The sequence below is a fragment of the Haplochromis burtoni genome, unplaced genomic scaffold (assembly GCF_018398535.1).
Source record: "Haplochromis burtoni strain Fernald_Lab_line unplaced genomic scaffold, NCSU_Asbu1 Contig_46, whole genome shotgun sequence".
NCBI classification, from domain to species: domain Eukaryota; kingdom Metazoa; phylum Chordata; class Actinopteri; order Cichliformes; family Cichlidae; genus Haplochromis; species Haplochromis burtoni.
In genome coordinates, this window is record NW_024582407.1 from 319,990 (window position 1) to 344,119 (window position 24,130).

A 24,130-nucleotide genomic window follows, 5' to 3' on the forward strand; every position below is an offset into this window, starting at 1 on the left:
AAAATCCTAAGGATCTAGCTTAATGTAGCCTACTAAAGTATTCTCAACATTTTATTGACAAATATTGTCCCCACTTCACCATCTAACACAGCGGTCCTCAACCTTTTTTGCGCCACGGACCAGTTTATGCCCGACAATATTTTCATGGACCGGCTTTTAAGGTGTCGCGGATAAATACAACAAAATAAAACTAGTACCGGTACCGAAAAAAAGAAAATTTATTCATAACACACGTGAAAAGACCAAGGAAAACTGAGTAAATGATAAAAACGATAACAAAATAACGCTGAAAACCGATAAAACCCCTGAAAACTATACATTTCACACCTGAGCCTCAACTCTCGCGGCCCGGTACCAAACGACTCACAGACCGGTACCGGTCCGGGGGTTGGGGACCGCTGATCTAACATACACACTGACTACACTTTGACCCTGACCCTTAAGCTGCTTTGCTGATCTGTTTGTGTTTAACACATAGGAGGGTAGGATCATAGACCACTTTTTGTGATACGTTTATTTTAAACTGACACCCATAGTGCAATAACACCTAAAAAGATTTTCTTGTGAATTGAAAATGCATCATTGTTTCCCATTTGGTGATTGAACAGAATCAAAATAGATAATTATACTTTTTTTGTGACAAATGGTTTGGGTTATCTGTCTCATTGTAGTCCAGCCAGTGTGATTCATACTAAAAGTTTGTATTTAATTTCTGCTGAAAGGTTAACAGGCTTTATAAGCTTTGTAATGGCTTGAACAATGTAAATGCCGTCACTTATGCAAGTGTTTTTAGTAACAGTGTAGTGAAATAATGGAGGCATAATATTGTGAAGAGAGGTTTTGCAATTGCTTCCTCAAAAATGATCAAGGTTTCCTGATGTTTTCTTTTAACTGTGATGACACTGCAAACTGTGACACAAGCTATGCTTTCTTCTCTGTGTGTTTTTCTTTTTCTGTTTTCCCCCCTTTGCCTTGTACCAACTGATGTTTGGATGTTAATTAGTGACCTCAATCTGTCAGGTGCCACTCTGCTTTAAAATCAGGCTGGAGTTTGATAACTTGTGCCACCACTTCATTTAATCTAAAAAACCAAATCATTTGCCTTTTAACATGTGTTAGCCTGGTTGCACCGTGTTTGTGTCCTTCAGTTCCCTGCTACTTCACCTCATTTTTACAAGTTTTAAGTTTTACTCTTGCTTTTTTTCTCCTTTTCATTTGTACTGTAACAGAAGATTCATTGCAGTTAATACCCATTCAGAGTCTGAATATCAAAGTGTCCACCTGCAGTCCCAAGTGGATCTTGGTACATAAACAACATTAACCTTCAGTGCTAGCTTTGGTTTCTTTTGTTTTTTATTTTATTTTGGTAGAGGTTGTGACTGTCTTTTTTTTTTTAATCCTTATTTTTTGTGGCCAGTAAGGAGTGATAATGTGAGTTGGCATCTTTTTGTGTGTGTGATTTCAAAATGTCTAAAATGCCTGTTTTTTGTTTTTGTTTTGTTTTGTTTTGTTCTCTATTGATATTTCCATTGATTTCAGTTGGCCCAACAGACCAGTGTAATTGCTTCCAGCCGTCATAATCTGTCAATGTGCAGAAATCTGTGGGAAAGCGTTGAAAGTTTTACTTTTTGAACACATATCACCACTGTCTGCAGAACATTGTTTCGCAGCACAGGGGAACATCTTTTTATGGAAACCAGTGGTTGTATCTTTTTACTTGGTGTTAGGGGAAGCATTTTGAGATGATACATAATCACTGTAGAACATAAATGATATGTTGTTAATTTTACTGTTCAGCCCTATATCCCCACTAACAATTGCAAGCTATTACATAATTTTCATACTCCAGAAATTTGAAGCTGGTGTTATAGACTGTTGTGGGATTATGGGATTATATTGAGTTTAGATACGTTTAGTATTGTTGAAACTAACTGGTGTACTTGCATACTGTTGTAGCTTCACTGTTTCTAATGAGAACACTTGCTGGGTTTTAAATTCTTCAGATAAAATGTTTATGGAACTGCATCATGCTGTAGATAAAATGTGAAACAAGAATTAAGTCCTTTTAAGGAAATGAACTACTAAGTGGTGGGTTTTTCTGTTATCATAAGTGATCAGTGTGGGTGTCTGTCTGCTTTCACAGCTGTCTGAATTTAGAGTTTGCTGTTTGAACATCACTAACACTTTTTTGGTGTTTTATTTCCCATAGGAAGGGACCATCTGTATTCAGACCAGTATGTATTTCTATGTACTGTACAGAGTCTTGGCCTACAGCAGGGGTCCCCAATCTCAGTCTATGAGGGCCGGTTTCCCTGCAGGTTTTAGATCTCACCCTGAGTCAACACACCTGAATCACATGATTAGTTCATTACCAGGCCTCTGGAGAACTGAAGACATGTTGAGAAGGTAATTTATCCATGTAAATCAGCTGTGATGGATCAAGGACACATCTAAATCCTGCAGGGACACTGGCCCTCGTGGACTGGGATTGGGGACCCCTGGCTTACAGTGTCCACTGAACTGCAAATCTTATGTCATCATAGTGAAATCTAACCAACAAGCTATGCAGTATCTCGTCTGTTGATATCTTTGTCCCCACGTCTCTTCTTCAATACCTACCAGAGTTGATTTGACTTGATGTTACTCTAAAAGATATGCAACCCTGTTAGCTTTTCCTTCTGAAAAATCCTGTTTGAATCTTGACAGAGAGTGAGTTTCTCCTCCTGAAGTTTCTGTCCTGCTAATTTAGTTAACACTAATCAAGGTGGATGCTCGTAATCAGGATGTTTCAGACCCAATTATGCAGCAGAAGAAGCTCTTTTTCTTTTCTTTTTTTTCCAGATGTGTGTGACAGTTATTTTTGAATGGTGCCAGGTGTTCTTCTAATCCAGTCTATCATGTTGGATGGATGTTTGAGGGGGAAAAGTATTTTAAATGTCCTGGAGCTCTGTAGTGTTAGTGAAACCTAATATTAAATACAAGCCACTGTGATGACATGTTCCTCTGACCTTTTGCTTGTCTAATATCTTTCACACCATTTTCCTAACATTTCCTCAGAGGTTGTTAATCTGGTCGAACATCCTGGTACGAGAAGACATCCAGCCTTTTAACTGTTTTCTGGAATGCTTGACTGGCGGGGCAGATATTGTGTATTTGATTGTACAGAGATTTTGTAAATATTAATATGATATATTCTACACCAGCAATCTGTCCGTTGATAAAGTTGTTTTAACTGTTCAGAGCCAGGTTTCCCAAGCACGACTCACAATCCCAATGCAGACAGAAAATGCATCATCACAAGACAGAGTTATTACCTTTGCTAATAATTCTATTGGGGCTGTAATTTAAAACTGTTGGCTAATTGTGCTGTGACTGATTAGATTAACTAGACACTAAGTTTTGTGACATTAACATGTAATTGTGTTAAATTTGCTAATTGGATATATAATTAATATAAATAAATAAATAAATATATATATATTTTACATTTATTACCACTTGTTTATATACATTTCCCCATTGAATTCAAATCCATTTTACTTCGTTACCAAGGTTATTTCTTAATCTAAGTTCAACTTAACATTACTTAACATTAGGTGGCGATGAAAGATGTAGTTGTTGAATCAAAGCTTGTTTGGATGCTCTTTGGTGGCCTCAGTGGGGGGGTTGCCTGTCTTCTGTCTGCTGGATTTCAGTGCTGGTTGTTCACCTTGGCTCGCCTGCATTTGGGAAGTTTTGGGAATCCCAGTGCTGGTTGTCAGCGTCAGTTCTGCTGCTGCTTTTAACTCTGATTTGGGGGGAAATGGTTTTAAAACAGTCAGTTTAAAAAAAATGGCTCCCTGCCTTGTGCAATGTGTATGTACTGAAGTGAAGAGATTTTTTTTTTCTAAAGAGAAATAAAACTAAAACTGGATGAGATTTTTTCTGGATATTTCTTTATTGACCTCAAATGAAAGGTACACTGCAATCTATACAGAATAAAGATGAAAAGCATGAAGTAGTTAGAAAAAAACGCTAATAAACTATAGCTAGTTTAAAGGTGAAAGCTACAATTAGAGTACTTAACTATTTATTTATTTGTTATTTTTTATTAAAAAAAAACATTTTTTTTCAAGCTGACTGGATGACACAGTAAAAGTATTATGGATATTATGATCTGATGGTTGCACTTTTCTGGTAGCGGGGTGAACAATTACCACTTTATTTTATATTCTGAAAAATAACAAGTAAATACATAAAATGAGATGCTGAGCTTCTTTAGAATAAAATCTGCAAAAAATACTGCACTTTGCCAGAGGGGGTGCTGCAGATTCATACAGGTTAATGAGTTTCTGAACATAAATTTCTGAACATATTTCTGAACATAAAACATATATAAATAGATACAGATCTGTATGCACTGGGACTGAATATTAAAGTGGGCGTCCAGTCTCCACTAAAATATTTTTGGCGGGCATTCATTGGTAAGTCAGGGCGAAAATTGGCAAAACAATCCACCTCTGGGAGAAAACATTTTAAAATCAATTGCAAGACAGATTTGAAAAAACAAATTTTGAACATTTTTAAATATGGCACTGCAAAAAAGTGAAAATAAAAAAATTAAAAATATATATATATTTTTTCATTATTATAAAAACCCAGCGGTATATTAGCTGGCAGATATTATTACAATTGTTTGTAATTTACGTGCCAATAAATACAAATTTTACAAGTAAAAAGTCGAAGAAACGCCTTTCGGCCATGTTAAAAGAGTTGACTTTGCATACACAAAACATAGATCTGAGCAGAGTTGGGTAGCGAGAAAAAGACTCATTTACGTGTTGTTGTGACATTAAAAAACGTTTAGGGTCGTTGTAAGTACTCATAACTAAATACACACAACAAATGCTTGGGAATCTGCTGGTTTCGTGTACCTGAAAAAACAATATTATTTTTACTGTTATCACTATTATTGCGTGCATAGCGTTTTGTGCAAGTCTAAAAAAACTCATCTTCAGTCCTCCAATGGCGGAAGCGTAGCTCCACTGCAGCGTGCTGATGCGTCGAAGGATCAGCCAATTAGCTTCCACTTCTTATCAATGGAAGTTCTCTGTGTTACTGATGAACACTTGAGTCATGGAACGGTGACGGAGGGGAGCGGAGATTATCTGGAGGCTGTAAGCAAACACCCGTACTTCTCACTTGTTTTGTGTTTTAGTCTTGTTCAGTACTGCTCTGCTGTTTCTGTTCCTGCTCGTTTTTCTTTCCAGTTCCATTCCTTGACCCTCTAACCCACATAGGCTATGTGTTGATGTTTACTCTGTTTTGACTTGTACTGCAAAAGGCTGCTGCGAAAAACAGCAGAAAAAATGCATTTACCTGAAAAAACAAAGCATGCTTTTAGATGACAGTCATAATAAATGAATTGAACTAATTTACATTTCTTATGGATGCTTTCCCCTTTTTGTTTTCAAATGAATATAAAGTGAAATCAAATATTCTGTGGCCACATTTTACAACAAATTACAGTCTTCAATGACTTAATGTAAACTTTTTAGTGTTTCAGAGCCAAAAGGTTTGCATTTTACTGCAGGGTGGAATTTCTGTGTTTCATACGTTTGCTGGTAGCACAGGCATGCAGACTAACAACCTGTTATTTTGTTAAGATAACATTTTGAGCAACATATGACATAACAAAAGAAGCTGCACACAAACCTTTGGACAAACACATGAGTGGAGTTGCAAAAGCACAGATAGGCCAAGTGCAATACTTTACATTTTAGTTTCTTGTTAAGGTTTTAATTGTCTGTTTTTTTTCTGGTGTTTTATTTTGAAGGTTTGCTGTTCTACTGGCTATTCTGTTGTATTTGTCACCACACATAAAGCTAAGACCCAGGAGCTGATTTGTAAACACAAATTTAGCTAATGTGAAACCTGGAGCTTAAGAAATGGAAAATACACATTTTGCATATCAACATAATCTGACATCGCACAGACTTTGTACTCAGGAGCTGGCAGGTTAAAGACTGGCTAATGTTCTCAGCTGATCCTCGCCTGTGAATCGAGTTGGCTAATCATATATAGGGTTCGCTATTTAAGCTGTTTGAACCTGCCCATATCTCCTGCACTGCTGCAAGTTGTTTTGCAACCCACTTCGACCCCATCCCTTGCTTTCATGCAATATTTAAATAAATAAATATCATATTGGTATCTTTCTGCCTGCCTACAACAGAGCCATAACAACACATATAAATTACTTCAGGTAGAAATGACAGTCCCATACTAAAAATATACAAAAGTTTTAACTTAAAGGATCTAAGTGAACTACATATGCACCGTTTGTAGCTTTTGCATGGTCAGTGTTTCCAATAAATGTACTTTGTTTGAGTTTCTTGACCTACTTTTCAACCATGAAATCTGTGAAGTCGGTAACTAAAATAACTGACTCTAAACTCTAAAGGCCATTATGGTGTCCAAAAAGACTACATCATCTTTCTTTGTTTTTTCTTATTAAAATGTTCAGTAATTGCTTCTTTTGACTGCTCCCATATTAGGAAGGGGTTGGCACAGACTTTTACGCTGCAGCCATCCTTCCTGACACAACCCTCCCAGGGATTTGCGTCTCCTACTGGTATGTGAATGTGTAATAAAAAAGTTTTACACTGTGTATTTATGTGACATAACAATAACAAATACATAGGAAAATAGGTTTAATGTTATACTTATTGATAATGTAATTTCTATAATTTCTCAGGAGGTGGCAGAAGGCACACCGACAAATGAGGGTGATTTAAGAGACATGTAACAGACAGGTTTGCTGACATCAGCTGGTTCTGTAAATGGCTGGAGGGATGGCAGTTACCAAGCAGGAGACACTTGAAGGAGGCAAAAGTGCATCTGGAGTCCGGACCGAGCCTGAAGGAGGCTGGGGTTGGATGATTGTCGCTGGTTGTTTTCTCGCTACCATCTGCACCCGAGCAGTAACCAGGTACCAGTCCTCACTTTGAAGCTAATTATGCTTAAAAACTACAAAATCGCTTATCCATAGATTTTGCTGTGATTTTCCCGTTGTCACTACTGGGCACACTCTTTATATGCTTGTGATACAGCTTCCATTTAGTATTTCACTGTATGATTTAATCTGTTATTAATTTAAGAGCACCAGGCCAACAGCAAATTATTTCCACTCGTTGGTGCACTTAAATCTTTATTCTCCACAAACTACTCAACATGACTTCACCTCCAGGTGTACAAAGCTCCAGCTTAGCCTTTTGTAGCAGGTGTAGGATTATTACTATGCAATATGCAGTTTTGACATGTAGCTGTACTTAGCAAGACTTTATGTTCTTAGATTATTAACACCTCAAAGTTATTACTTGGCAATAATCCATTCTGACTCACTTCCAAGGTTTAAGCGTCTCAGCAGCCATATTTTTTTTTCTACTAAGACTTTGAAATCCTACAGAGATGTTTCCACATTTACGTCACTGTACATTACTTTCACAGGTCTGCCACAATCTGGTGTTTGGCTTTAATTGAAGGTTATCTCTAGATTTACACTATAGAAACTGACTGGGTGAACAAACTGGGTGAAATGTGTAATTTAAAAAAAAAAGTGACCTGGATAGTTTACAGCATGTGCTGGGAAGAAGACGTTTGGTGAAGTGTTGTGTTTTTCCATGTAATTTACGAACATGTTCTTTATAATACTCAGTATTTCCCAACCACCCCAGCTCACGCAGGACATAATGTCACTTGCCATATATCTCAATAGATAATATAATCTTTCAACCCTGTGAGGTCACCCCTATAGTTTACATTTGATTTTGAAACTGTAGATTTTCCTGGGGGGAAAAAATATGTTTTTTTGTTTTGTTTTTTAACACCTAACAGGATGTTAGAGAAAATGTCTTAGCTTGTAAAATTGAAGAACAAAGCCATTCATCCTCTAGTTTGTTTCTCTGCCTGAAATAAAAGCTAACATTGCTAAAGCTTTTGTAGTACTGGCAAACAAAGTACAAGAAATGAAAAAGTGTGTAATGATGAAAATAATAATGCATCGAATTCTGTTTTAATGTGAATTTTATCAAGGCGGTGAGTGATTTACAGCACTGTTCTTGTCTGAGGCTTCAAGAACAAGAAGTCCTGCCTGGTGTTAAGTAACAGACAGCAAGGGTGAATAAAAATACAGGTCATGGAGTGCAGAGCCCTCCAACTGTTTGATATAAATGCCTGTCATAACCTGATAAACATTATACTTGGTTGCCAAGTCTGACAGACTAGGATTTGGCAAGTATTAAATAGTCTAATTAATATTGCATTTGGCCCAAATCATCACCCAAAAGTTAATATATACATGATATAGATAGTGGATGTAAGATCCCATCATATACTGACCTGAAGATACGGTGTTAGCCCAACTGACAGACTAATTATGTTTTATCTGTTCTTCGATATGAAGACTTTCTCTTTTCTTATTGACTTAATGTAATAAACCTCTTTGAAGTTGTTATTGAGGAAAGCTACTAATCCTATTATCATCAGTTTATTGCTTTATTTCACTCTTCCTTATTCATGTCACAAACAATCTCTCTGTATGCAGATGTGTCTCCATGTTCTTTGTTGAGTTTCAAATGCACTTTGAGAAGGATTACTCCAACACGGCCTGGATCCACAGCCTGATAGACTCCACCACTATGCTTTGTGGTAAGATGATCATTTGCACCAGTTATCAAAAGCACTTCAAAGGCTAACAGTGTATATTGGGCGATCGTGGCTCAAGAGTTGGGAGTTCGCCTTGTAATCGGAAGGTTGCCGGTTCGAGCCCCGGCTTGGACAGTCTCGGTCGTTGTGTCCTACACTTCACCCGTTGCCTACTGGTGGTGGTCAGAGGGCCCGGTGGCGCCAGTGTCCGGCAGCCTCGCCTCTGTCAGTGTACCCCAGGGTGGCTGTGGCTACAATGTAGCTTGCCATCACCAGTGTGTGAATGGGTGGATGACTGGTTGTGTAAAGTACTTTGGGGTCCTTAGGGACTAGAAAAGCGCTATACAAATACAGGTCATTTTTAAAAAAAATTTATATTCTTATCAAACCATACACAAGTTAGGAGGGTATAGTTTGGCCAGAAGGGGAAGAAACAAATCTTGTTGCGATTAACAGGCATCTACACAAACTTGCTTTCCTTTTGAAAATGAGGCATTAATTGGAAAGAAAATCTTATGAATAAAACAAATCTACTGAAACTGTCTCTGCAGCTCCTCTGGGCAGCTTTCTTGGGAACCGTCTGTCCTGCAGAGCTACAGTGATTCTCGGAGGCATGCTGTCATCTGCTGGTCTGATTATCAGCTCCTTCGCTAACAGCCTGGAGTATCTTTATATGTCTCTGGGTGTCCTCACAGGTACATGTTCATGATACTCTGCTGTTATCTGTTATCTGTTGTGTACTGCAGATAACAGTTAACAGCCGCATGGGGGACTGCAGCAGTACTCCATGTGCACACGATCCTGTACACACATATCTAACATACACAGCATGATCTTAAATGTAAGCACAGAAGATTAAATGGTAACAGCCATGCGTCAACAGGGAACCTGCCTGGTTGTTGGAGATCTTGTCAAAATCATCTGGAAGGCTCCTGATTGTCATGGAGGGACAATGATGCCACCCACACTGCCAATGCATTAAAAGCATACCTGGATAGAAAAACACGCAGTGTAACATAAGTCATGGACAGAGCCCAAACCTCAACATTATTGAAGCATTGTGGGATCATCTTTATAGTGAATTAGGGCTGCCACGATTAGTTGACTAGTCACGAGTACGTCGACTATCAAAATCGTCGACGACTGATTTAATAGTCGACGCGTCGTTTGAAGCTTTGAAAGATCCCAAAAGACGCAGGAATAAGTAGTAGGAATTAAGAGTGTAATAACGGACTGAAACAGAAGATGGCAGCACTGCATGTACAAGGATGCCAGCTGCCGTTAAGCTGTTAGTTTTAATATTAGTCTTATTATTCTTTCTGTGTCACAAAATAAACGTTTAACATATTTTCAGGCGAAAATGTAGCTGTGTAAACCTCAAATATCTGCTCAGTTTATCAAGACACCACATATTTGCAAAAGCGCTCCGACGTTTTCGGAGACGTCTGTTACCCACTAGCTCGATAGCTAGCCGGGGGCAAGGCTCACTAGAGCCCGTGAGAACACCGGACTCCCGGCAAATCGTTTTCAAACCCACTGCCGTCTTTCGCTACTCAGGTTAAACATGATATATGAGTCACTTAGATAACTTAAAAATGTTATTGTTTGGCCTTTTTTTAGTATTTTATTTGTTCCTGAGTAAATCGGTTTGGCTGAGATTAAAGTTATAGTTTACACAGCTGAATAAACGTCAAGCAGACAACTGATCATCAGAAGTATGAGATGCTCGAGAATATACTCCGGTGTGCTGTTATATTTTAGATAGCAAGGAGTTTGTTAAACTTCACCGAAACAATCTGCAAATTTCATTAAAATTTAATAAACACTATCATCTTGTCTTTACTGTTAGTTAGCACATACCTTAAACATTTAAAGCTGTAAGCTAATGATAGTTATATAAGAGCAGATGCTGCTGGTGTAATAAGCTGTACGTTTTACGTCCAATGGATGATGATCTGATTAGTCGACAAATCGCAAAAATAATCGGTGACTAGTCGACTATCAAAATAATCGTTTGTGGCAGCCCTATAGTGAATGAAACAAAAGGTGGCCAAAGAAGAACTTCAAAAGTCCTTCAAGAAGCCTGGAGAACTATTCTTGAAGATTACTTAAAAGAAATGACAAGAAAGCTTGCCTAAGAGAGTTCACAATGTGTTGTACATATTCTGCTACTTATATACTGCATTTCCACACATGTCTGTACATTTGATGTGTGGCTCAAGACTTTGACACAGTACTGTACAAACATCTATATACAAAGACACAAGCTACTTTTGACTGGTCGCTACAGCGGGTAGCTACACATGTTTGATTTGGCACATTTTTACTACAGATGGCCTTCAAAGGGTTTGTGGGTTAAACCATTTAACAGAAAGATACCACCGACAGAACCTCAGGGAGCCTCGACCTATATTGTGACCACTTGAAGGGAAAGGGAAACAGTTTTTTTTCACTTGTTAAAAAGGAGAAAAAAACAGAAGCATTTTTACAGGGGAAAATATAATGATATGAGCCGTGAACGTTAATGATGATCTTACTGTGGAGTTTAAATATTGTTATACCAAGTTGCTTTGGGGAAAATATTTGCTAAGTAAATAGCAGATTGTAGAATGGCACATATGAGAGCTTCTGATGAGATTTGGCAACATATGGCAGGTCTCCCAAACTACAAAAACCCTTTATTCATTTTCTGCAGGTCTTGGCTTTGCTCTCAGCTACACACCAGCCATAGCGATGGTTGGGAAGTACTTCAGTGAGAGGAAAGCTCTGGCTTATGGCATCGCTCTGTCTGGTAGTGACATCTTTACTTGTCTTCATTTTTCTTTCTTTTCACTGATACTTTATTTTTCTCACCTCACCTGTTCATTCTTCCTTTCACCATTTCCACCTGTATGTATTTACTGTGTTCCTCTGTGCTTTTTTCAGTCTGCTTTTAAGTTCCTCATCCCATATTCCCCCTTCACTCTTTTCGTGTTTTATTTCATTCCATCAAATCCAATGTTACCTCATCTTTAGGCAGTGGCATTGGGACCTTCCTCCTGGCTCCTGCAGTGCAGCTCCTTATAGAGTATTATTCCTGGAGAGGAGCGCTGCTCATTCTTGGAGCATTTGTGTCCAACTTGTGTGTCTGTGGTGCCCTGATGAGGCCGCTGGAACCAAGAGGAAGTCAAAGGTAAGTTCTTGGGTATTTTGGTGTATTTTACTTGGATATGAAAGAAATATGTTGCCAAAGTAAAACTACTGACAGGTAAAATGGATAACATTATTCATCTCATTACAATGAAATGTTCTTCTGGTAAATGTTACCCAAATGGCAGCTCATGACTTAGTATAGCAGTGTAGCAATCTGCAAAAACTGCTCAAAGAGCCACAGTTGTTTACCCCCAAATTCCAAATATCCCAATTCGATTAACTACCTACAGGATACACTAGGGAAAAAAACCTGATCCATCTTGCCACAGATTTAAAAGATCACCTAATCCTTAAAAAATTGAAATCTAATTATTTTCTTATCTTTCTCACTCCATCTGAAGGACATGGGAGAGCAAGCTGACAAAATTTGGGAAAAACTGCATGAAGACAGTGCTGGATTTTAAAGTCCCTGAACAAATATCTGCTGATTGTATCCAAGTGGACCACAAGCAGCTGGATGTAAAGAACTTAAAGGGTCCTCAGGGGCTCCTCATACCGAACGGAACATTGAAAAACTTTGGACTTGAAAAGGGCAAACTAGGTAACATAGCATTTCTTCCAACCCTGGAGCCATCTGATCGGAAGTTAATAGATCTGAAGATAGGGAAATGCTTTTTATTTAGCAACTCACTAACAGACACAATGCTAGGCAACATTGAATTTTCAGATCTTAAGCTACCCAACACGACCGAGGACTTGATATTGGTGGAAAGCATTAGCTTGAGCAAAAACTTGGCAGACATGGATGGAAAGATAGAAGACTCAAAATTTAATGAAGCCAGACAAAATGACAATAATCCTTTAGTAAACCCTTCATCCAGAGCTCAGTGCTTTTGTTTCGAGTCCAGGGAGGAGTTTGGCTTCCTTTTGATACCCAGCTTCCTGATTTTGTCCATGTCATTCCTGTTTATGGCGTATGGTTGCAGCCCTCCAATAGTTTACCTGGTTCCTTATGCCCTCAGTTTGGGGGTGCAGCCTCAGCATGCTGCTTTACTCATGTCTGTATTTGGAGTCTGTGGAATTGTTGGCAATATCACATTTGGATGGATCACAGATAGGGGGTAAGTATTAACCTGGAGTGTATTTTTGTTAGTTAATAATTAGTTTGTTGTATTAAATTCAAAGTTCAGTGGTGATGGATTTCCTTCGTTCTAGGTGTGTTAGGAGGTTTCGCATGCTGAGCTACACGGTGGCGATGGCCATGGAAGGCCTCTGCTGTATGTTCATGCCTTTCCTTAGCTCCTTCTCCCTTCTCGTGCCTTTTTCCATACTCTATGGGTACTTTGATGGTGCATATGTAGCACTAATACCAGTGGTGACTTCTGACACTGTGGGCTCCACCTATCTCACCTCAGCTTTGGGTGTGGTTTACTTCCTTCATGCCATCCCCTACCTGCTCAGCCCTCCCATTGGAGGTAAGGATTCATGAATATACTACAGCAGAGTTAAGAGTCAAACTTTGTTTGTTCATCCTAATTATTCCCCCATGCATGTTCTAGCCTCTATACCAACCTTTTTAGGTCTTTTTTGCCTTCTAGAATCTGCTGTTTGCAAAGAACGAGCAGCTCTCTCCACTTGTTTTTGTTTCATAAGCCATAAGGCACCACCTAATTTTCATTCTTCATGCTTTTACATCCATATTTTCAGAAATAACTGTGCAGAAGTTTGAGCATAAACTCTGTAAAACAATGCCATTTTGGAGGAAAATAAGTCCTACTTTAAAATATGGATTAAAAAAAAATGTGTTTATCTTTTTTCTTTCCTATTTCTCCAGGTTGGTTAGTTGATCGGACTGGAAACTATGCAGCAACTTTCTTCCTCAGTGGGGCTTCCTTTATCTTCAGCTCTGCAGTCCTAGCAGCAGCCATGTTAGTTAGACACTGCCAGAGGTCCAAGTTGAACTCAGCTGCACATTTAAACCCCAGTCACACGGCCGCTGCAGCTCTGCAGAGCATCCTATGACATGTCAACCTTGCTTCTTATTCACTGTCTGCACAGGTGCCGCTGGTCTGTGGATGTACTAAGATAATAATAATGTGTGACTGGGCTAAAGATCAAGAAGCAAGTGGCCAGGAAGGAAAAAACATAGAGTTTTAGTTATTTCACAGTGACATTTTCCTGTTTGTTTTCTTTTTTGTTGTTGTTTTGTTTTTTTAATGACTGGATAAATATTTTCTATAGTAATTAACAGTATAGTCTACTAACTGTCTGAAGTAATTTTGCTTTTTAAAAGATGATACTTGAGAAGTGCCTTCCAACATAATTTAAAAATGAAAGTTCCTCATGTCTCTTTATTTCTGTTTTTATATTGAAGACCCGCTGAATGTGAAAATGTAAGCTAATCCTAAGTGTTTTGTTTTTTTGTTTTTTTGTGTGATTCTACAACTTCACCTCCAAAAAATGTTGGCACGCTGTGAAAAATGTGAATAAAACAGGATTGCATTCATTTGCAACCCACATTTCATTCACAATAGAAAATAGAAAACATATCAAATGTTTAAAGTGACACATTTTACTGTTTCATGAAAAATAGCTCCTTATATTCAATTTGAAGACACAAAAAAATTGTGAAGACTTTAAATACTTGATGTCATATCTTTTCGAATCTGGAAAAATGTCTGTGCTCAAAGCACAAGGCCACAAACCAGTATTGGATGTCTGTTGTATTTAGGCTCTGAGACAGCACTGCATTGCAAACAGGCATGATTCTGGCATAGAAATAACTACATGGGGTCAGGAAAACTTACAGAAATCATTGTCTGTGAGCACAGTTCACTTTGGCATCCACAAATAGAGGTTAAATATCATGAAAAGTGGAGTCCAGAAAAACTGCTGTCATCTCTGGGTCAAAACTCATTTAAATTCACTTAAGCAAATGGAAGCCTGTTCTGTGGTCAGATTCATCAAAATTTGAAATGTATGTTTTTTGGAAACCATGAATGCTGCCTCCTCTGAACAGAAGAAGACTGGGACCATCCGGCTAGCTGCCAGCACTCAATTCAAAAACCAGTCCAGTGTCTATAATGGCCATTTGCAATATAGAAAGACACCATCAAGCTTGAAAGGTTTGTGCAGATTTTAGAGCATATTGTCCTATCCAGGTGCTGTTATTTCACCTCATCTTTAGGCAGTATTTTCTGCATATTTCAGCAAGACAATGTTAAACTGCATACTCCAGTTATTAGAACAGCATAGCTTCTCAGTAGAAAAGTCAGGGTGCTGAATTTCCCTACTTCAATTCAGCCCTTTTACCGACTAAAAAGATTTGGAGCATAAAGAAATGAAAAAGACTTTATTTATACAGCATCAAATCACAACAACTGTCACCAAGGCGCTTTATATTGTAAGGGAAAGACCTTAGAATACTACATTCAGAGAAAAATGCATCAATCATATGACCCCCTATGAGCAAGCACTTTGGCGACAGTGGGAATGAAAAACTCGCTTTTAACAGGAAGGAACCTCTGGCAGAACCAGGCTCAGGGAGGGGCGGCCGTCTGCTGCGACGGTTGGGGTGACAACACTGCTCTCCTAGAAGTCGAGCAACAGCTCAATTCACAGACATTTTTCGATTAATGTTAAAACACGAGGGGAAGCTACACAGCCCAGTCTCAACTTACTTGACACACATTGCTGCCATCAAAATTAACAATTTTTTAAAAATGATGCATCATATTGATATGTAAAAAAAATTGGAATGTTCTGTTGTGAATAAAAAACGAGTTCACTGCATTCTGTTTCTATTTGCAATTTACGCAGCATCCAAACTTTTCTTGGAAAATTACATCAAGGTTGAGGGGGTTGTTTTTAGCCACCAGGGGGCAGTAGGCCCATGTGTGCACTGTTCACCCTCTGTCACTAAATCATTTAATGCATTTCAAAAAGTTCATTCAAAACAGATGTTCTTGCAGAGACTGCTTATTGATGTGGGGAAGTGTAAATTCAGCTTGAGGAAACCAAAACAACAAAGCAAAATAAATGAAAGTTTACAACCGAAATTCCCTTGTCACCAACAATTGTGAAGTCTATGCTGTTTTAGAATGAATCTAAACTAGGACCGTATTTGTGCTGAATGTGCATTGTTTGATCCCTTTATTGGAAAAATAAAGAATATAGAATAGCTATCTTTATAAAAGTGGAAGTCAAATTTAATGTTAGTACAAACTGTAAAAATGGTGACAATTTAAACAGGTTTAAATTTGGACCTTTATGTGTAATAAATAATTCTGTGTGAAAGAAAAATGTCCAGTTAGGGCTTTTGTGAATCATCTGAACGCTGGACATACACTGAATTTGTTTATGATTTGTGGTGTGTTATCTATGGATTTAGAAATGTGCATCGTGTGAGTTGGTGCCTGTGCATTCAGGTGTGTGTTTGTTGGTGGGGGTGGTGTGGGGTGGGGGATGTTCACTAAAGAGAACATCCCGTTCTGGGTGTATCCGCCCACACACGGGGAGCCCTGCATTGTTCCGCTGCTGAAACCACCATTTGTGTGTGTGTGTGTGTGTGTGTCTGCTGGGTATTTTTTTTTCTTCTTTCTTTTCTGCATTCTGAACAGTGACGTTTGTGTCTCTGTCTGTGTGTGTTTACCTATCACACAGTAAATGCATGTGTCTGGCTTTTTAAAAATTATCAGCACCCTAATATCTTCAGTTATTCTTTGTCATTTTTGTGTTTGTTAAGCCAGAACCAAGTCGTCACACAGAAATGACAATAAATTAAGCATTTTTACGACAAAATACTACACAACTATACTTTTAGATCAAAGGAAAACATCAGTTTATCAATCAATTATATCAGTATCCGTCAAAAAAAGAATGCCGTCCATAAAAGTATTTTACCTCTACATTTTCACAATGAGCCCACCCGAAACCTTGGCTGATTGTGACCTACATTGTGACCTGTTTCCACACCTTGGCAGTGTGATTAGGTAGAGGATCATTAGGGGGTCTATTATCCCTCTGGGGGGGGGGGACACTCCCACAGGGCTTAAATCTGGGACTCTCCACCATTAGACCCTAGAACTGAAAAAGCTTCTCGGATGAGAGGTGAAACATCTTCAAACAACTTAAAGAAGTCCAGCGCTTTTCTTTCTGAGCTCCTTAGACCTCTACTTGCAACATAGTTTGTGTTGATCTGTCACAAACATCTTTTAACCTTCAGTGTGTGAATGGGTGGATGACTGGATGTGTAAAGCGCTTAAGGGTCCTTAGGGACTAGTAAAACATTATACAAATACAGGCCATTTACCATTTACCGAGATGACTTCATACGATGCAGTGTGCTGTGAAAAACGATTGATAGCACCCAGTCTAGAAAAGGGTGAGCTATTCAACAAAGGTTGTTGTGGTCTGTCTGTAGCTGTATACAGACGTGTGATGTTTTCTGTGAAGCTAGAAATCTGATAAGGTAGTTCTGTTTCCAGTAAGCAGTTTTGTGTTAAACTATGCTGTAATCCAAAATATACAGTTGCATACATTAGGTGCTCATGAAGGTGATCCACTGCATTTGGTTATAGTTTCTCTCTTTTAGTCTGAAGTGTGTGAAAGAGAATCCACCTCATTGATTCACTTGTTTTTTAAAGCAGCTGGTGAATGTTGTTAGTAGCACACAATTGCTGTCAGATAAATGGTGGCATAAAAAATACACAAGTTCTTACTTGTGTAATTGTTTTGTTAAGTAGGAATGCTAAAGTAAAATACAGATACCTCAAATCTGTAACTGGGTACATGACTTCTGTTAGATCATCTGAAAGCCTTTACAGGTGGCCTTGGTGATTAAACCTTGTGTGTGTGTGTTTGTGTGTGTGTGTACTTTTTAGTTAGAAGTTTCCAATGTGTAGGTGGATGCGTGGGAGGCAAGCAGAGGAGGGGTTTCCTCTGAGGTTGGCATCCCCGAAGACACCAAAAAAAAAGAAAAAATACAGAAAAAAGGACTTCCCCTGTAATAACTCAAATACACACACACACTCACACACACACACACACACACACACACACACACACACACACACACACACACACACACACACACACACACACATTTCTCCTTCCTGTTTCATGTTCATGCTTGCATAAATTTAACTGATTAGGCCCACATTAGAACTCTTCATACATTTGCCTGGTTGCTTGTACAAGAGTTTTTTTTTAGTCTCATTGCATTAGCAGATTTTCTCATCTTATATATAACACATTTGTTATGTCATCATGATATTCTTTCTTCTTAATGTACTTCTTACGTTTGCTCCAGGATTCAATTAGATTACTAATCCACATGAGTGGGCAAAAACCATAATGATGTTTCAAAGTGTCCTTTGATACTTTCTTTGATATTCTGGGAGAATTTCAGAATATTAAAGAACAAGTCCTCTGCAATACATTCAAGCACTTTGCAACTTGTCCTTTAATGTGTTTTTCTCCTGTTTTGCATATATTCTTCTTGTTTGTTATTTATTCCTGGTGTCTTACTATTTATATTTTTTGCACTGTTGATGTGGAGCAACCACAACTTTATTGTACATGTTTAATGACAATAAAGGGCTGTTCTATTCTAATTTGCAACCATCCCCATTAATGTTATGCTGCTTTGACCCCTGCAAGTAATACAACTGTGGCTGGCTGTGGAGAAGCTTATCTTTCTTGCAGATATTTAAACCAGTGTCTGCTTAATATTTCATTCCAAGAACTCAGTGTGGGTTGTGGCTAACAGAAACCAATATCACACGTTCACAGGAGGCCAGCACATGCAGATTTACTGGGTGCTTACTTACTGCTTTACTGCCTTAAAACAAGATTTTACCTTAGGATTGATCTGCCTTTAAATTCAATAAAGTGAATTATTGTAATTTAGATTTAAATAATATCTTTTTGCTGTTTTAAAGACCGATACTGTCTAACTACAGAACAGCACTGCTGCTGTGCATGGGGAGAGGTGATGTCACACATACGCACACATAGACAGCACCTGCGTTGTTGGTTTACACTAGATTCACTCTCTGATAAACTTTTGTCATGCAGCAGCCAGGTGCATAATGCCACTGTATGTCTCTGTGTGTGTGTGCTTTACCACATCACTCACACACACTTCTCTGTGGGAAGACAAACACTGTGAAAAAACAGAAGATGCTCCTGAGGAAACACAGGTGAGAAGGACAAATGTAGACACGCATGCATGCAGACAGATACTGTATGTTCCCTCAGTTGTCATGTTTACTCTGGAATAGCAACCCGGCTTGGTTATTTTGTAACATTTTGTCTGCCATGTTTGCTCTGAAATAGTGACCTATCCACTGTGTGCCTTGTCTCTTAACCATAGTTAGCTGAGATAGGGTTTAGCCCACGTGGAAAGGGTTTAAAAATATGCATGTATGACATGATCATTTTTCATTAGATGTCTTCATCTTTATTTTCATATTGTTTTGTGTTAGGGTTAAGCTTTTAATGCAATCTTTCTGCTTCTAGTCCTGTGGCTGGCTGTTTGTATTTGTTTTGTTTGTGGCCTCAGGTCTCGGGTGTTTTTGGAGGGTTTGGTTCACAGGGTTGTGTTTTATGTGCTTTTGCAGATAAAATGCTCTTGGTTGGCTTCCTCAGCTGTGGTACAGCAATTTTTTCCTTGGCTATTTGTTGTAATTTTAACTGTGACTGATCTGTCCTCTTCACTGAAGTCCCTGTATTTGGATTCACGTTTGCTACAGATGTTAAAGGCACCAGTGTGCATAATATGTCCTTATATAAGATAATCAAGCATGTAGGAAACTATCTAGTCCTCATTTAATGCAGTGTCTGCATATCTATTAATTGTATGCATGTATGTTTTAAAATATGATTGCATACCACCTGAACTGATAACAAGCCAGATAAACCTTTTCCTCTTCAGTTCAGAGGACGTGGCAACAGTTCTCCACTTTGCCTCAATCCATTTTATGCTGCTGAGAAGACGGCAGCGTTTTTGGATTGATTTCACATATGGGTTTTAACCTGCATTTGTGAATGGTACAATGAACTGTGTTCACAGGCAGTGATTTCTGGAAGTTGTCCTGAGCCCATGCAGTGATTTCCATATCAGAATCATGCCTGTTTTTAATGCAGTGGCGCCCGAGGAACCGAAGATTGATTTTTGGCTTTCTCCGTGCACACAGAGATTTCTCCACAGTCAAGGAATCTTTTGATGATATTATGTGCTGTAGATGTTGAGATATTCAATGTCTTTACAGTTCATTTTATTGAGGACCATAATTCTGTATTTGTTCCACAATTTGTGGATGTAGCTTTTTGCAGAGTGGTGAGCCGCTGCCCATCTTTTCTTCAAAGAAACTCTGCCTTTGTAAAATGCTCTGTCATGCTGCTGACTCATTGCCAATTCCAGATCTAATGACTTGCAAAGTTCCTCCAGAAGTTTCATGCCAATATTTCTGACACACATATTTGTTTAGATGTTACACAGCATTCTAACGTTTTTGGAACTGGGATTACAATAATAAGGCTTTCTCTTTAGAGCATTGTAAATAATCAAAGTTTTCTTGGATTCATGTTTCAGAAGTTGCTATTTCTCACTATAAATAACTACATATATCATTTCTGTAATATTTGGAATATAAATGTACTTCTTAACATGCATATTTTGGCTGAGGACTAGCTTAGAAAAGATATGGCTGGACTTTACTCTCTTTGCCTTTTAAAATAGGATTTTAACAAGCCAGAACTCTAAACGGAACTCTTTGTCCTTATGTGCAGCAGGCCACTCTTCACGTTCAGTCACAAGGCTTCAGCTCCACTCAACATTTGAAAGCAACTTTTGTCAACTGCTGAAGCCAGAATGCATTAAGTGACCTCTCCCAGTGCAGAAAATCAGATTTTCCTTGCTCTGATGACAAGCAAGAAATTCAGCAGGCTCACTTAGGGTGATGGCTGATCTGTGGAGACATGGCCTTGTAATTATATTAACCCATCACTTTGTACATCTCACTAAAAACCACATAAGACATGCAACTTGCATTTTCAGACCAAATTACAGAACCAGAAAGATGCTTGTTTCTGTAAACAAAAACAGCAGATCTTCATGGGCAGTCCTAAAACAGTTCTCATCAATCCAAGGATAAGGAACAAGCAGATGTGATCCGCTCTTCTGCTGCTTTTTGAGTCGACATCAGGGACTGAGTTGTGGTTCATATAGGGCTACTAACACATTGAATAATGATTAAGGTAAAGCTCCACGGAGTGAATAGCTACTGACTCGCTTTCAACCAAGTAACTCAATATATATATACTACATACACTTTATATACACTCGTCGACCACTTCATTAGCCACACCTGTTCAGCTGCTCGTTAACACAATCACATAGCAGCAACTCTGAGCATTTAAGCGTGTAGACATTGGTCAATATGACCTGCTGTAATTCAAACCAAGCATAAGAATGGGGAAGAAATGTGATTTAATTGTATTTGGTGCCAGCCAGGCTGATCTGAGTATTTCAGAAACTGCTGATCTGGGTTTTCCCTACACAACCATCTCTACTGTTTACAGGCAATGGGTGGAAAAAAGATAATATCCAGTGAGTGGTAGTTCTTGCTGGAGGAAAATTGTCAAACTGCTTAAGGCTGTTAGGTAGACAACAGAAACTCATCTCAACTCATCTTTGAATGCATAACACGTGCACATCATACTCCAAAGCAGATGAGTTAGAGCAGCAGAAAACAACCCCGGGTGCCACCCCTGTCAACTAAGAACAAGAGACTGGTTACAATTTACATGTGCTCCCCAAAATTGGTCATTGGAACATTAGAAAGACATTGTCTCAGTCTCAATTTCTCTTCTGCAACATTTGTTGCAAGGGTCAAAATTAAGTGCCATCCCACCTTCTATCAACATTTCAGGCTGCTGGTGGTGTAATTATGTGGGGAACAGTTTTTTCCCCTTTGTAACAGCTAGCAATCATGTCAGTTCCTTTATGACTTCAGTGTACCCATCTTGTGATGGCTGCTTCCTGCAGGATAATGTTCCTTGTCACAAAGCTCAGATCATCTGAACATGACAGTAAGTTCACTGTACTCAGATGGCCTCCTCAGTTACTAGATCTCAATCCAACAGAGCCCTTTTGGGATGTGGTGGGAGAATTTTCAACAAATAATATTAATTTGAAGATCTAATGCTTTTCAATGTAGAGAGCACTGGGGATCTAAATAAATAAATTGCACTTAATAACCTTTGAGAGGCGCTGTTTATTTAGTTTAGTGTGCTTGTGTGCTGTAACATGACACCTTACTGAATTGTGTTGCCAAATTTACAAACTAGAATGTGTGATCTGTGAGCGGGAACAATGGCTGCTACTACTACTACTGCAGTTGAATGTACCACAACTAGTGGCTTAGACACTGTCACATGATATTAATGAAACATAGAGGGGAAAAAAGTGGACAGACTTGCTTAAGATGTGACTCTTCATGGTGTCAAGTGTTCCTGGAGCTGAAGTATACACACAAACACGTATAAAGAGCTGGTAATACTTAAGTTGGTGAACAGCCAGTGTGATACTGCTGGCTACTGATTGTTCGACTAGTTTGTGTGGATTTGGATTGTAAAACTGATGCACTATTAATCTGTAAAAATTAGAATGTGATGTTCAAAATATCAGAATTTTGTCAGCCAGCTTCACACACACATTAAAGCATGATGCTATTATCTCCCGTGCCAGTATCAGTGGTAGTCATGTGTTTCTTTTACCTAAAATTTTGGCAGGGTGTGCAGTAGACACAAAGTTAGATTGTGATTAACTTTATGCACACTGCTTCAGGCGGTCGAGGTAAAGTAAACCACACTTTTTCACACCCCAAAGGCTATAATCTTTCCAGTCCCCTTTCTTTACCCTCCCACACAAAAATGCGCACACCTTTAGAGAGTTGCAAGAGGTTAAAAGAGAAGAGGAAATAAAGAATAAGGAGAGCGCTGATGAGAGTGACAGAGACAGAAAGAGACAAAAAGAGACAGAGATAGTGAGTAAAAAAAGGGATTTGCGTCTAAATTTTAAAAACCTCACAGCGTGCAAGCAACAACACAGATGAAAAACAAACAAGGTTAGAAAAGAGACACAAAAAGAAAAGTTAAAGGTGTGCTGCTTTGTTGTGGGAGATTTCTCTGCCTTGCCGGTTGTTGCCGATTCTCACCTGCTGTTTTATGTTCACCACAAGAGTTTTGATTACAGTATTGCAGTCTTACAGACTGCAATACTGTATGATAGCAACTCAAATTAAAACTTACAAGGCATACAGTGAAGAAGGTTTTACCTGAATGCTTGTGTTAATCTTTAATTACAACTAACACTACACAGTATTTTTTGCCATAATGTATATTTATGTATTTAATATTTTGTACATAATTTGTCCTTTTTTACTCTTTTCTGTCTGCTGTTTAATCTTCAAAAGACGTAGATGGGCAGACCCACCTGCTGAGTGGTTATCACACATAATACAAGTATACATACAAAATTCTGCGTCTCCTTGGATGATCTAAGGATGTAATACAAGCTAGCCTGGATAATAGTATGATTATGTTCAGAATCAACAAAAAAATAAAGCGATAGATCTTACAGAATATTTATGAAAAAATAATCTTATTATTCCCAATTTGCAAATCTTGCATTGGAAAGCATTTTTATGAGTCTCAAAGGAAGTAAATAAAGATATAAGTCATCTAGAACGGCTATTTTTCTATTACGTATGGATAACAGAGTATAGATGACAGTTGTTCCATCCATGTGTCATCCCAGAGTCATCCCATTATGTGCTCACGGGCGAGCGTTATCTCTGTCAACATGTCGGGATTTTCCAAGTGTAGCATGAGCAGGTTTTACTCTTTGCAGCAATAGCTCTCCAGCGCAGGGATACTGGTTTCTGGATGGTGTCGTTCAAGTCGATACAGCTGTCTTTCTGCCGCTTCTTTAGTCTTTAGTCCATTTTCCTCGTTTGTGCATCCACCATCAAACTAAAACGTCAGCTTGATTCAGACAAACAAACATACAGCAACCAAAAAGTCAACTCACATAAATTTGGGGCCAAATTCAAAACTGAATACCATCCATGTAAAGTCACGTGTCTTGGAAAGCTTACATGAGTTGACACTTTGCTGCAACTCAATTGCAGTAATCTCTACAATGGAGGTGGTGAGAACAACATTAGCATGAACCACAAAGCCACAATAGCCACATTAATGGGAAATACACCAGGAAGAAATGAATAGAAATGATCCGTTAAGACTAACA

At 38.5% G+C, this 24,130-nt stretch overlaps 1 protein-coding gene across 2 annotated transcripts; it reads left to right on the top strand.

The window, feature by feature from the left end:
• Positions 1–4,710: 4,710 nt before the first annotated feature.
• Positions 4,711–14,320, top strand: LOC102312780 (monocarboxylate transporter 12-B). Of its 2 annotated transcripts, none has more exons than XM_005941296.3 (10): positions 4,711–5,156; positions 6,534–6,610; positions 6,734–6,967; positions 8,582–8,685; positions 9,234–9,377; positions 11,378–11,473; positions 11,698–11,854; positions 12,216–12,935; positions 13,030–13,091; positions 13,649–14,320. In XM_005941296.3, the coding sequence occupies exons 3-10, from the start codon at positions 6,819–6,821 to the stop codon at positions 13,834–13,836; spliced, it is 1,620 nt and encodes a 539-aa protein (XP_005941358.1). In that variant the 5' UTR covers positions 4,711–5,156; positions 6,534–6,610; positions 6,734–6,818; the 3' UTR covers positions 13,837–14,320. The 2 variants fall into 2 exon arrangements, with proteins under 2 accessions (XP_005941358.1, XP_005941357.1); XM_005941295.3 differs by having other exon boundaries at positions 4,722–5,156; positions 13,030–13,289.
• The last annotated feature ends 9,810 nt before the right edge of the window (positions 14,321–24,130 follow it).